Genomic DNA, 14358 nt, shown 5'->3' on the forward strand with positions numbered 1-14358 from the left:
TCAATTAATAGAGACTATTATTATACTCCTCCAGCACCCTTAACTTTCCTACCCAGTGATACCTTTACCCTTTGGTTCATTTCTAACCAATATCTTCCTAGGTCTCTTTGCCTGTTTTTTTTTTTTTTTTTTTTTAATTCCTTTTGTTCTTCAGAGAGTTCATTGTCATTAGGTCAATGACATCCACAAACTTTTGAACTATTGCTCGTATTTGGTACGTCAATCAGGACGGGTAGTCTGTGCCGGCGCTCACAATAACACGGGCTTATTTCCAGCCTGTGCCCACTGTGCACTGTCAGGGGTCCACTCGTATGGTCACGTGGGGACTCAGGTGGATGGGGCATTCACATCACGTGGTAGTCATGCTTGGGAAATGAAAGCCCAGGAAGGTCTCACACCCTTCACTCTGCTTAAAATTCCTGAGAGCCAGTGGTGTGGCTGCACCAAATCCCGGGGCCAGGAAGAGCAGTCCCACCAGGGGCAGGGGAGGCGGAGCCGCAGCTGCTGGCTGAACAGGGGTTAGGACCCCATGGCTTACATGGGGCTAGTAAAACATGACTCCACCCATACTGAGTCATTCTGCCCCATGTAAAGAAAGTCAGGTGATTAAAAACCTTGTTCTAGGGATATATAAGAACATGAATTTACCAAATTCTTTTTTTAAATCCTTACCCAAGGACTGTTTTTATTGATTTCAGAGAGAGGAGGGGGGTAGAGAGAGAGCGAGAGAGGAGAAACATCAATTGGCTGCCTCCCCTGACTGGGGACTGAACCTGCAACCTGGGTATGTGCCCTGACTGGGACTCAAACCTGAAACCTTTTGGTGTATGGGATGATGCTCCAACTAACTGAGCCACCTGGCCAGGGTGAAATTATCAAATTCTTTATTACATAATTTGTGGTAAAGGTTTTTCCTTTTTGCCTATTGTGCTAAAAATCCTAAACCCTTGAGTGAAGTTTCTCTGGAGGTGATAATAAAGAAAGTTTGCTATTGCTGATACCAGAGTCACTGCCTTTCCCTAAGTGTTGCTGTTAAACTGAGCTAAGATAATGCTCAAACTAAAGCCTACTGTTCCAGCTGGAAGGCATGGGCTGGAAAGAGGTGAGAACCGAATCAGATGGCATGCCCTGTGTGTGAATACGTATATTCAGGTGACAGTGTTGATGCTGTATGAATCTCTTAAAGTTGGTTAATCTATCTGTGGGCTAGGGCAGTGGTCGGCAAACTCATTAGTCAGCAGAGCCAAATAACAGTACAACGACTGGAATTTCTTTTGAGAGCCAAATTTTTTAAACTTAAACTATATAGGTAGGTACACTGTTATTAACTTAATTAGGGTGCTCCTAAGGCTTAGGAAGAGTCACACTCAAGGGGCCAAAGAGCCGCATGTGGCTCGCGAGCCGCAGTTTGCTGACCACGGGGCTAGGGCAATGTATTTTACTTTTTAAATTGATGAGAGAGAGAGAGAGAGAAACATCAATTTGTTGTTCCACTTATTGATACACTAATTTGTTCATTCTTGAATGTGCCCTGACCGGGGATCAAACCCACAACCTGGCATATTGGAATGATGCTCTAACCAAATGAGCTATCTGGCCAGGGCTGCTGGGACAACTTAATTTCCCCTTAGTAGGCAAAGTGAAAAAAGAACATTTTTTATCAAGTGAAAGAAAAAAAAAAAAGCATCTGCATGATCGGGGCCAGGGAGGGATACTGGAGGTTGACCAGCTGGGGAGGGACCGCGGGAGGGCTCCAGGGCGTGTCTGGCCTGTCTCACTCAGTCCCCATCAGCTGGGCCCCAGCAGCAAGCTCACCTACCAGTCGGAGTGTCTGTTCCCCGGTGGTCAGTGCACATCATAGTGAGCGGTTGAGCGGCCTTAGAATATCATTAGCATATTACGCTTTGATCTGTTGAACGGACGACCGGACACTTAGCATATTAGGCTTTTATTATATAGGATTAGTTTCTGGGCAACCATTAGTAGCTGCTAATTCCAGCTTTCCAGTTCTCATTCATGAAGAATCTGACTGGGGATGGAGCAGAGGGCTCCCAGGCAGTGAGACACAGCATGGTCTAAGAACAAGGGAGCCAACAGCATCCTCAAAACTACAGCTTTCTAGCCCTACATGAGAAAAACATTAGATATCACGGTGAGTAAAGGAAAAAACATAACAGATACACTGACGCCCGAGGACAATATTGGACATACAGCTTCCTGACCGACTGCAGATGGTAATAGTAATGGCTTTGAAGGAACAGAGGTGCTGAGAAAGCACACATACACCTCTGTACCGTTATCAGCCGGACAGGGACCGGCACTTAGGGAAACCAGACCGAGCTAGACGACTTATTTCTAATTGAAAACACCGACCTCAGCACAGGAGATTAGTGAAACCACGGGCGAGGTCACATTCCCTAAGTCGTTCTCAGAAGGAATTACTGTAGTAAATCTTCGCAGCTGAAAGAGCAGAGACTTCTGTGGCTGGGGGACCTTCCTACCTGGAGAACCTGCCCGCACCCTGCACCTGTCAGAGGAGCAGACTAGCAGGACTGCTCGCCAGAAGGTGGCTGGACTTTCCAACACACGCAAAGCAAAAGTGCCTTCATTACCACCCGCATCCTTTCCTCTTCAGACTGGCGAGGAGACTCTGCAAAACCGAAACTCTGTCAGCAGACACGTGGCTGGGCCGCACTGAAATTCAATCAGGACTCATCATGCTTGGCCTCACCCTTACTTTCTCCTTTGGGTCTAAAAAACGTGGATAATCTGATTATTTTAAGTCTCCAAATATAGACGATTTCTTAGGGCTTTAAGATATCACTATGGAAAGAAAACCTCAAAGTAACAATGCCTTAAACCACTGAGTAGAAATCCAAATATCACCCACAATGTAAACATATAAAAGATACACACAGGTGCACATTCTTTTTCAGGCAATACACAAAGCTTCAATAAAATGGAGAATAAAAATTTCACACATGGACAGTGAAGGGGCTAATTCAGCAAACATTTATTTTGGTGCTTATTTTACAGAGAACTTAGAACAGGCGCCCACTGCGCAGCGACGGCGAGTCACCTTCCGGCCTTTGCTTCTCTCTCCTCCAAATCCAGATGCTGATGCAGAAGTGGCTCAGACGCAGTCCACTTTCTCCTCCACGGGCTGCTCCGTGAGAGAATTATAAACCATGAACCTGAACTGAGTGAACGCTGGCAGTTTATTGCAAGCGGCACCTGTGGCCGAGGAAAGAGAACGCCGCCTGGTTACAGGACGGTCCTGTGTGCCATGGACACAGACACCGCCTGCTGTCCGACGAGGCCGCGCGGAGGGTGCTGCATCCTCTGCCTCAGTGCCCAGATCGATAGTCCCTGAGGAAGGGACCTGTGGGTGAGCCATCGCTTTGGACCCCAGAATATAGGCTGTTTTTTTGCTCTATAAAAATGCTACTATTGTTTACTGATTCCATATTCTTTCCTTAGCAAAAAAAAAGCATTTTTCAGGGTATCTAAAGATTTTATTCCCCCAGCCACTAGCACGTGCCCATCTTTCACCCAGAACCCGCCCCCCCCCCAGGCGCCCTGTTCTTTCCTGCTCTTCTGTTCCCATAGAAAGTGCAGAATTGTTGGTCAAGACACTCTGATCTAATCAAGTTCATCTCACTGACGTGGCTTCCAGCCGCCCTACCTACCTGTGCACAGACATGTGGAGAGTGTCCCCCTAATGCCATCACTTTCCCTATAAGGGACTAGACCAGCGGTTCTCAACCTGTGGGTCGCGACCCCTTTGACAGTCAAAAGACCCTTTCACAGGGGTTGCCTAAGACCATCCTGCATCTCAGATATTTACATTATGATTCATAAGAGTAGCAACATTACAGTTATGAAGTAGCAACGGAAATAATTTTATGGTTGGGTCACAACATGAGGAATTGTATTTAAAGGGCCAGAAGGTTGAGAACCACTGGACTAGACTCATCTACAATTATATAATTATCACCTACAATTTTAAATTCAGCCATCATTATATCATCATCATTTTACATCCTATTAAATCCAACTCTGAGCCTTTTAAGGTTTACTTTTTAAGAGGAAATCAATGAAACTGACTTATTTTATACATAAAGCCTTTCCCTCCCATAAGTTATATTGACTTTTTTATCTCAGTACTTAAGAAAAGAGTAAGAAATTCTTCAAACACGTTTTTCAAATACAGAACTGTGGGAAGTAAAAGATCAAAGCTCAGTAATAAGCAGTCTAACCTAATAAGTCATATTGATCAGTCAGCTGTGTATCTTCCCCATCGGGAAACACACTAATGAGAAGCTGTGGCGGCTGATCCTGAAACGCTTTGAAACCACGCTGGACTCCGACAGAACTTAAATGAAGCAAAGGACCTGCTCAGTACAAAAGTAACTCCGCTAACTCCTTAGGCTTACTAATTACTATACGTTTTGTACCATGGCGCCCCAAGAAGATCTAAATGACTAGGACATTTAAATAATGAATGGGGAAGAAGCAGGGAAGATAAGTTACCCCTTTCTACTTCTAGTTAATAACAGCATCGGACTCGATTCGCCCATCTCAGCACGGACTGAGCAGAAGGGCACTCAGGACAGCGAGCAGAGGACTCGGAGCGAAGATCGCATCGCAGCCCCCGTCAGCCGCAGCAGGGCCCACGTGTATTGCTAACACTGTGGGTCCTGACAGATCCTTGGTGAACATTGGCCCAGTGCCTACTCAACATCCCCCATTTCCATTGTCTAGGAATAATATATATACGGATGTTCAAAAGGGTATGTTTTCATCAACATTTGCAAGTTCGCACAAAGACAAATTCCAAATACGACTCACCATAACTTCCGGTCACATTGGCACATATGACAGCCCCAAAGAACTTCGGAAAATACTTCTGGATTCTTGAAATCACTTTCTGGCAAGCTGTGGTGGGACTTTCTCCTCCTCTCATGTATTCTACAGCTTGGTAGCTGATTGAAACAGAGGCAACACTTGAGAATCAAAAATTAAACTAAGTCTAACTTTAGTTACTTTAAGAGAGGAATCTATAACTATCAAAATTGTCAAGTTTGACAGAATAAATTAACAGGCGGTGGCAGCAGCGGAAAACGCATGCAGACCTTGATACAATGTCTGTCAATTCATCCGCCCATCAGGTTTGGAGGACTATTATTTTGGAGTAACTGTTACTCAGTAATAACAGCGGAGGTCACAAAGGACAGAGGTCATCTTTAAGAAACAGGCCACGATCAATAGGAAAAACCCTGGGCCTGTGCGAAGCACCTCCTTGTCATGATTATATTCCAGGGGTTGGACACAGTGACTGCATTTCTGGCTTTTATCATCAGTTACCACAGCTCCTGTACTCATGGCCTTATATCATTTACATGGATCCTAAGTATCCTCATCTGTGAGGTCGAGTGAGAAATATTATTTTATTTTGAGAGGACCAGGGTTACTTAGTTTGAGTGATTATGCTATCAACGAGACAGGGACAGGGTTGTGAGCAGACTTTCTCAGAAGCTCCTGCACACACATTCGGATTACGTGGCAGGAACGTTACGATCCACCTTGATAGACAATTCTCCTCGAAGGGTGTCAGAAAGTCACAAGGGTGGGAAGTCGCACCTGGGCAGGAAGCGCATCAGTATGTCCCCATCGCCAGTGGCCGCGGCAGCCCCGGCAGTGTCGTCAGCGTAGGCGCCGGCTCCGGGAATCGGAGAATCTCCGATTCGACTGTGGGAGGACACAGCAGTGATTTAGGACCGGAAATCAGTGGCAAACTGAAATTATTTTATGAGCTGTTTCAATAATAGCAGCTATTTCCACTTAGCCATGGATAACTGTTTTAAGTAATTTCTTCATCAGAACACAGAGAAAAGGATTTTCATAAGTTTCAACTTGGATTTCCACAAACCTCCGTTAATTCTCTAAGAATTTGATACCAGCTTATTTATCAAGATGGCACAGACTTACAGTGACTATTCCACTACTCCCATCCTTGGTCATCCACTTTCTGAATTACCTCAACAGGTTCACATTCATTTTCCTCGCCTACTATCGACTTCTGCTTTCTAGCTAATGTGCCCAAACTGTACCGAAGTGTTTCCTTGTCATAACCCGTCAATGCTTTTCTATTACTCTGAAAAAAATCCAGAAATACTGCACTCACTTAAGACCCCTTGAAATCTGACTCGTCTTCCTCCCCTGGCCCGACATTACGCAGTTTCCCTTCCAGCCAGCGGGGGCCCTGCACTGTGTGAAGGACTTCGGCCCTGTCAGTGCCTTCACCTGGACGTCCCCTTCCCTTCCTGAGGCTCAGGCTCAGCTCCCTACTGGCCTCCCTGACTACTAATCGGCTCACCCTCTAACCCCCAACTCTCAAGCACCCAGGGCCTCCCTCTCCTTTGGCACTTGGCAGACACTAATCTCCTCTCTGTCACAACTGTTCATCTCCGCCATGAAGGTAAGGCTATGCTTTGCTTCTGCACCTCCCAAAGCAGCAAGCACATACGGGTTTGTACTCAGTGTATACTTGTGAGAGCTGTACTCTTAGAAACACTGACCCATGTATTTTGAATTTTATACCATTAGTAGATGTACCAGCAGCAGTGTGTCCCGTCTTATGGATTGCAACCATGCCTGGAGTTAAAACAAAAAATTCTTTGTAGGTATCAACTATAAAGTTTACCTCAAATATAACCAAATAATTGAACAGTTGGTGATGTAAATTTCCTCTTTCGTGAATTTCAGGTAGAATAGGACATTTGGGAATACTGCAGATGATACCAACTATAACTTGTGCTTTTTAATGAGCTGGTTTCACAGCATCATCTGGTGGACACCCCATATTCTTATTCTTCAGTTTCCTCAGTTACTTTTCAAGGCTTTTTCAAAGGTCATTCCAGAGACAATCACTGACACTAGACTAATAGAATTTTTCAACATCACAGCCTGGAAAGATCACGTGAATGTGGCAAATGTCAAATTATTACAGAGCTAAACAGAAATAAACATTAAAAAGCCACAAGTGAATAGTCATTAGATATTAGGGTCTTGTATAAGCTAACGTGTCAAAATGTGTACAGATGCTAAGGAAAGAATGCATATGTGTGTTTGTGTGTGTGCGTGTGCGCACGCTGTACGTAGGTACATATCTTTAAAGTCTAACTTGCCAGTTAAAACTATAAAAAACACCTCTGCCACATGAATAGGGATGAAAAAGTTAAGAACCACAGAAAGGCAATTAAAAATGGCTTAACTTTAACCACAAAAACTGTATCAAAGGCAAATTACCGATAGTGTCATGACCATAATGAGCTCCTGTCTCTCCATAAGCAGAACCATCCTGCTTTAAGATACTGGGTGGCTTGTAAGGTCCACAGTATTTTGAAGCATCTGGGATAACATTCTGTAAAAAAGATTTGTTTTATTTCTTAGAAAGGGCGATTTTAGAAATCGGCAAGTAGTTACATACAATCACGAACATTAGCAAGAACTCAAAAAGACATCTGGTACGTGAAAGATAAGAATTAAAAGCCAAAGATTAACTGAGCCTTCTGTGAACAGATGGATATAATTTCACTGAGTACCTCCTGGTCTCAGACTTATACAATGTGGGGGGAAAATCTACTCATTCCGGAAAAGATCCCCGGCTTTTCTCTTTATGTGCCTAAAGTTCTCAGCATAATGGCAGACATTAAGTGAAGACTTTGTGTTTGATATTAATCCTCAACAGAATTAGGTCTGCAACCTGACCTCTAAATTTCATGATTTGTTCCCTGGGCCAAAGAAGAATTATCAATTCAAAGCAAACTCAATTTTAAAACCACCTTTCTTTCAAAGCCAGGTTCAAGTGAACATAGTCTAAATTTTACTCCGATTCCTTTATGAATCTCAAAGGCTCAAGAAAATAACCCAAATTCATAAAGTTAGGTGGAACACATGGATTAGCATTACAGCAAGAAGCGGACTTCTCATGTCATATCAGGAGTGCGCTCAGGGCCGCCCTGACCTGGTTTTACACAGAGGCCTCTTTCAAGCACTAACCCCAGACACTCCTGGGACCCTCAAAGGTAATTAGGATTTGGGGAAGAGACAGATGAGTGGCTGCGACAGCCCACAGTAAAACCCTGAATGGCAAAGTCAGACTGACCTAGGCTCCAAGCCCCACAGTGGACAGATCAAGTACCCCACGGGTAACATACTAGGCATCTAAAAATCTAGAGCAGCGGTTCTCAGCCTGTGGGTCGCGGCCCCTTTGGCGGTCAAACGACCCTTTCACAGGGGTCGCCTAAGACCATCCTGCATATCAGATATTTACATGACGATTCATCACAGTAGCACAGGGGTCCTCAAACTACGGCCCGCGGGCCACATGCAAATACAAGTATTGTATTTGTTCCCGCTTTGTTTTTTTTACTTCAAAATAAGATATGTGCCGTGTGCATAGGAATTTGTTCACAGTTTTTTTTTTAAACTATAGTCCGGCCCTCCAACGGTCTGAGGGACAGTGAACTGGCCCCCTGTTTAAAAAGTTTGAGGACCCCTGCAGTAGCAACATTAATGAAGTAGCAACGAAAATAATTTTATGGTTGGGTCACAACATATGGAACTGTATTTAAAGGGCCAGAAGGTTGAGACCCACTGGTCTAGAGACTCCAGCCCCACCAGGGCGAGATCCTGGGGAACTGCACAGGGTACAAGCTAAGGGATACTTCAGACCAGTGGTTTCCAAACTTTGACGTTTTAGACTTGGAAACTGTTGTTCAAAGGAAACACAAGCAGAGCCGTTCCGAGTGAGGCAGGTCCCTCTCCCCGTAAGGGAACCTTCCAAGTCTGACAACTATTCACTCTCTCCTGAAGGACATTCAGCAAGGAGGCTTTCGGAGACACCGAAGCCGGGAGTCAACTTAAAAACTTAAATCATCCATCGGTTCTAGAGTGTAACCAGGGTGCTAACCATCGCCTTAGGCACCAGGTAGACAACAGAGAGCAGAAGGGAGGTCACTTCATATTGTGAAAGCATTTACTTTTCACGCGTATGTGTACACACCCTCCAATAATTGGGCTGGCAATTCCGAGCAAGCCAATCCGCATGCAGCGCTCGAGACGTATCGGTAGACAAATCCTCGTTGACAAAGCCCATACTCTCCGCAAACTTGGTGGCTGGGGATTAGAAAGAAGAGAAAAATGTAAGTCAGCTAATGATCGTCTTCTAAATAAAATCTATGTGCGGGAAGTGCTGTACTTCAGCCGTCTCTTCCGCGGGGTACACCATCCCAGAGTACACAGCGGGTCTTCAGACACGAACAATTTTAAAGGCATCAGCTTCTCAAGCTCAGCTTCCGTGTGTCCTTCCCAAAAGCGATCTGCTTGAGGCCGTTGGGGTATGTGCTATGACGGGTGTCCTTTCCTCCCTCCCTTTCCCCACAGCCTCCCTTCTTCCACGTTCCAGAAAAGCAGGCACGCCTCCCGCCAATGAAGAATCCTATTGCTCTAACGAGGGCGCAGTGCTCAGCGTGGGAAAGCTTGGAGACACTGGAGGGGTAACGGGAGCCCACGAAGACCAGACCCTTCGCCTGTCACTCAGTTTTCACCAAAACTGGACACCACCTGTTGGAGCCGTGAGCTGATACACGGTTAAAAGTCAGTTTTGATTGCATGCTTTTGGTATGAACCGGGATGCCGGGAGCTGGTCCATCCTTGCTGTTTCAAGGGACCTGGCATATATGGCATACTATTCTTAATATGTTTGCTCACCTTCTTGGCACTATGTGTTTTAACCAAGGTCACCTCTCTGAGAAAGGTTGTTTCCCCAAGTAGGGATTTTCCCCTGAAGTTAGGGAGGGAATAAAACCCCTCAACTAAGTGCCAGGCGGGTAATTAATCACTTTAACTATGAATAATCATGCTTAAGCTACATAATCTTTACTCCCTGGAATGGAGATAAGAAACACCCTAACCTTTGTAATAGAGATGGATAGGATTGAATCAACTGGTATAAATACAGATGTAACAAGACAGAAAGAGACAGAACTCAGAAGACAGAAGGAAGAAGACAGAACCTACACAGAACCTAGAGACAGAAGAACTTCGCTGGAGAGAACATGGCAAAAGATCCTGGACTGAACCTGACTACAGAAATTGGCAAGAGAACCTGACTAGAACCTGGTGACTGAACCTGGTTGGAGAACCTGGACAGAACCTGGCTGGAGAACCTAGCGAGGGAACATGGCTACAGAACCTGGCTGGAGAACCTGGACAGAACCTGGCTGGAGAACCTAGCAAGAGAACATGGACACAGAACCTGGCTGGAGAACTGAGGCAGAACCTCTCTGGAGATCCAGACGAGATTTTGGCTGGAGATCCTGACTGGAGATCCTGGCTAGGCTGCTGATCAACTGAACACTGTCTCCATGTCCTTCCTTCTTCGCTGACTCCATCTACGCCTTTGGGAACCCCTGGACCTGCTGGGGTTGGACCCCGGCACCGGGAGTGGCGTAGCAAAGCTCCGTCTGCTCCCGTCGTCTCACGTTAATAATGCTCCCGGGTCTTAGGCCTCTAAACGGTGTTTCAGGGCGAGAACTGGAGCGAGTCCTCTTTCAGGCCGGCAATTCCCCATCTACAGACAATACACTAACTTCTTAAAGTGCTATTGTAAAGGTGAAGAAAGTGAGAATTTAGAAGTAACAAATCCAAAGTTAAGTAGGTAGTAAGTAAAAGAGCTGGGATTTGAACTTGGGTCAGCTTTTATCCACTGTTTCATACTGAGTCCTTTTTTCACAGTGAATACAGACAGAAGATTAGACGCTTCAGGAGAGTGAAAATATACCTGACTCTCCCGCTAGAAGTGTGTGTGTGGTGTGTTCCAGGACCTTCCGTGCCACGCCGATAGCGTTTTTAATTCGTCTAAGGTCGCCTACTGCTCCCACATTCATGGTGGTGCTGCAAGAGAAAACAGTGCGGTGAGACTTAGGGCGGCATTTCCAGACGCACAGATTAAAAAGCACTGCTTTACTTCAAGCCAGTCATCTGTAGAATGAACACCCACTTAATGCAGAAGTCACAGCACACCCACGAAGTTCACCCACATTCCCACAACCAGACAAATGAAGCCAGTTTCCCACAAACTCGCACAGCACTAAGACTCTCGGTCTCCCCTGGCTTGTTCTCCTACGGCTTTGGAAGGGGTGTCAAGGCCTCATGTCAGGCAGAGCACAGCATTTGTGGGCGGCGGTGGGTGACTGTTCGCCAGGTCAGGGACAGAGTTCTGTAGCTCGGGGCTGTCCTGTGCTAGAGCCTACCTTCCTCCATGTGGTATTTCTAGGATCGATAGGACTTTGCTTTAACTGAGAGGGAAACCCCGTGTTTGGAAAGGCCAGGTAACAAGCTGGGGGTTGTTCCCGGTGACAAAGCTTATGTAATCACCCATCTTGCTCTCAGTGGAAGACTGGTTAACTATGGTGTTGGCTGCGCAGGAAGCCACGGTGCAGACGCCTGGGTCCTGGGGAGCGTCTTTACCCGTCCATGATCATGGCGTCCAGCGTGGTTTCCCCAAACTCATCGGGGCTTCCTCCAAAGCCCACGGTGCCGTCACACTGCTCGCGCTCGCACACCGCACAGCCCCTCTCCACGGCATCCAGGGCGGAACCTCCGGACACTAACGTCCTCCAGGCTGCTCAGCAAATGCCAACAGAGTGTGTTTCAATCCAAATGCAACAAACCAGAAATGTTTTGAGAAATCATATTTTTAAAATTACTTTTCACATTTATCTCTAAGTTAAACTGAACTTTTAAATTAGTGTATCAAATGCGACAAAGGAATCGGAGGGATATACACAGTGGTATAGACAAAGTTATTAAGGCAACTACTTACTGTGAAGAATTCAAAGATTTTGGCTACTGATGAAAAGAGGGTTTTTCCCCCCACTTATGAAAACATATTTCTACTGAGTGTGAGAAAAAAAAAATCCTCTCCTTCAATTTAAAGTTATAACGGAAGCTGCTAAAAACATTATCTGTACATTGAAAATTCATTAAATCAAAGCCTTAAAAATGTCTGTATCATTAGATCATTAAAACTATGTATTACTAATACTTTTATTGGGGTAGCATCTATCATAGCAAGTCTCAATAACAATACCACAAGAGCATATAATTATAATACGGGCTTCACATAGATTCATTTAACCTTTACCACAGCTTTCCAGGTAAGTACTGTGCAATTATTATCCTCACTTTAAATAGGAGGAAACAGGCCCAGAGAGGTTCAGTAACTTATTCCAGGTCACATGATAGCAGGTAGCAAGCCAGAATTCAAAAGTAGCCATTTTGGCTGCAGAGCCCATGCTTTTAGCATTGAAAAGGAAACAAGTCTTCAATGGTCCATTTCTTTACTAATTAAAAACAACAACACACGTTCCTTAAAGGGTGGGTGCTGCTTTGGGTAAATAGTGTAAGTATTCCTACTGGCCACACCAACTTGAAAGTGTATTCTGAGAAGCTGTATGCACCAGACACAGAACTGTCCCCTGCCTGGGCCCCAGCACTTTCCTTCCTCATTGTCGCTGGGAATTAGTTCCTCTTGGCCTGTTTCCTCATTTTCTATGAATGCATTCACTGCTTACAATGTCCAAACTGAGCTCCACCGATTTCTGGAGCCAATTCTGCCCCCAGGAAGTCCTATTAGCAACCTCAGGCGGGGTCTGAAATTACTCCGGGTATTGTGTCTTGAAATGAAAGAAACACACAATGCAGTGAGAAAATGGCTAGATAATGGTCTGTACAGAGGATAGGCACCGATGACAAGGGCAGTACATCAGGAGGGGCTTCCTGGAAGTGGCAATACTTTCGCTACAATCCTGACTGCAAATGAAAATCACTTAGGGAGCTTTACACACACACACACACACACAGAGAGAGAGAGAGAGATGCCCTGGTTCTAGCAGACAGCGGTTCTCAACCTGTGGGTCGCGACCCCTTTGGCGGTGGAATGACCCTTTCACAGGGGTCGCCTAAGACCATCCTGCATATCAGATATTTACATGACGATTCATAACAGTAGCAACATGACAGTTATGAAGTAGCAACGAAAACAACTTTATGGCTGGGTCACAACAGGGGGAACTGTATTTAAAGGGCCAGAAGGTTGAGAACCACTGCTAGGAGGCGGGGGCCCAGGCAGATACTTCTGACCAACTCCGCAGATGGCGTCAATCCTCTGCTGAGACGGGAACCCTGCTCTGCAGGTAGCAAGTGCTCCTCCCGCCCTACAAGCGGATGCGGTAGAAGTGTACACAGAACTTTCTTTCTTTGGGAAATCACCAGTCGTCTGCAGAGCTGGGGTACAGGGCATTCCTGGGAGGGCGGAGGGTTAGAATGGAGGCGGAGAGGCGGACAGGAGGCAGCCGGTGAGGAGGTGTAAGTCAGGGAAAACAGCACGGGCGCCCGGGGCGAGGGGAGGCAGCGAGACCCCGATGCCCGGCCGGCAGCCCGGGGCAGGCCCGGCAGGCGCGGGGCCCCACAGGGAGCGAGCGCAGCCGAGCACGGTGCGCGGTGCACAGCGCAAGGGGCGCCCCAGCGGGGGGCGCGGCTGGAAGGGCGCCGGGTACCCCGGACCCGCGCCCCGCAGCACAGCCCGCCCCGCCCCGCACCTGCTTCGGTCGCGTTCCGAAAGGGCCACGTGTTGAGAACCAGGGGCAGAGGCCGGGCGCAGCGCGCGAGGGCGGCGCCGAGCAGGAGCTGCGCGCAGAGCAGGAGCCACCGCCGCGCCATGGCTGCGGGACCCGGCGGCGCGGAAGGACCTGCGGCCGGCGCTCGCGGGCCACGTGACTGCCGGCCCCGCCCACCTGCCGGCCGCTGCTTCCGGGAGGGGGCGGAGCTTCCGCAGTCTCGCGAGACCCGCTCCCGCCACACTTATATCTGCCCGCGGGAGGCCCTGGGAGGCCGCCCGAAGCTCCCTGCTGAGGCGCTGCGGTTCTTCTCGCTCTGCTCCTTGTTGAAGGCCGATTGCGCCTCATGTGGGAAAATTAACGTGAAATTACGCAGCCCGGGGGGGCGTGGCTCTAGGAACTTTTTAAGTTTGATTGTAGCTTTTCCGTTAATGAAAAGTTGGGGCGGGAACGTGATTCCTGGCCTTGGGCCTGGGGCGGTGGTTGAGGGCAGGGGCGCTGCTGCCCAGGAGCCGTTCAGGTTGGCTTCCCCCACCCCAACCCCAGCGGCTCTCCCGCCGGAGGGCCCCCTAGGACTGCAGAGAAGGAGGGTCCGAGGCGCAGAGAGGCCGCCCTGCAGCCTCCGGGAGCGCCCGCCTGCGCCTGGGGCGGGCAGCCTCCTCGGCCTTCC

The 14358-nt window shown here is 47.3% G+C and overlaps 1 protein-coding gene across 2 annotated transcripts; it reads right to left on the reverse strand.

Moving 5' to 3' along the window:
* Positions 1 to 2989: 2989 nt before the first annotated feature.
* On the reverse strand, positions 2990 to 13840 carry AGA (aspartylglucosaminidase). 2 transcript variants are annotated; one of them, XM_036300502.1, is made up of 9 exons: positions 13671 to 13840; positions 11539 to 11692; positions 10850 to 10962; positions 9071 to 9183; positions 7312 to 7426; positions 6582 to 6657; positions 5644 to 5751; positions 4852 to 4985; positions 2990 to 3163 (listed from the first exon to the last, which is right to left on the reverse strand). In XM_036300502.1, the coding sequence occupies exons 1-9, from the start codon at positions 13789 to 13791 to the stop codon at positions 3042 to 3044; spliced, it is 1056 nt and encodes a 351-aa protein (XP_036156395.1). In that variant the 5' UTR covers positions 13792 to 13840; the 3' UTR covers positions 2990 to 3041. The 2 variants fall into 2 exon arrangements, with proteins under 2 accessions (XP_036156395.1, XP_036156396.1); XM_036300503.1 differs by having other exon boundaries at positions 2993 to 3234.
* Between the last annotated feature and the right edge of the window lie 518 nt (positions 13841 to 14358).

This window comes from Myotis myotis, unplaced genomic scaffold, assembly GCF_014108235.1.
Source record: "Myotis myotis isolate mMyoMyo1 unplaced genomic scaffold, mMyoMyo1.p scaffold_m19_p_3, whole genome shotgun sequence".
In the NCBI taxonomy this organism is placed as follows: Eukaryota; Metazoa; Chordata; class Mammalia; order Chiroptera; family Vespertilionidae; genus Myotis; species Myotis myotis.

Excerpts from the sequence above, each read along its gene's own strand:
- AGA (XM_036300502.1), bottom strand. The coding sequence starts at position 13,791 with ATGGCGCGGCGGTGGCTCCTGCTCTGCGCGCAGCTCCTGCTCGGCGCC. Across the intron at positions 7,427-9,070 it reads GCCAGCCCAATTATTGGAGG|AATGTTATCCCAGATGCTTC; the intron begins GTGTGTACACAT and ends TCTTTTTTACAG. Across the intron at positions 5,752-6,581 it reads ATAAAATTCAAAATACATGG|TCGAATCGGAGATTCTCCGA; the intron begins GTCAGTGTTTCT and ends GTCCTCCCACAG.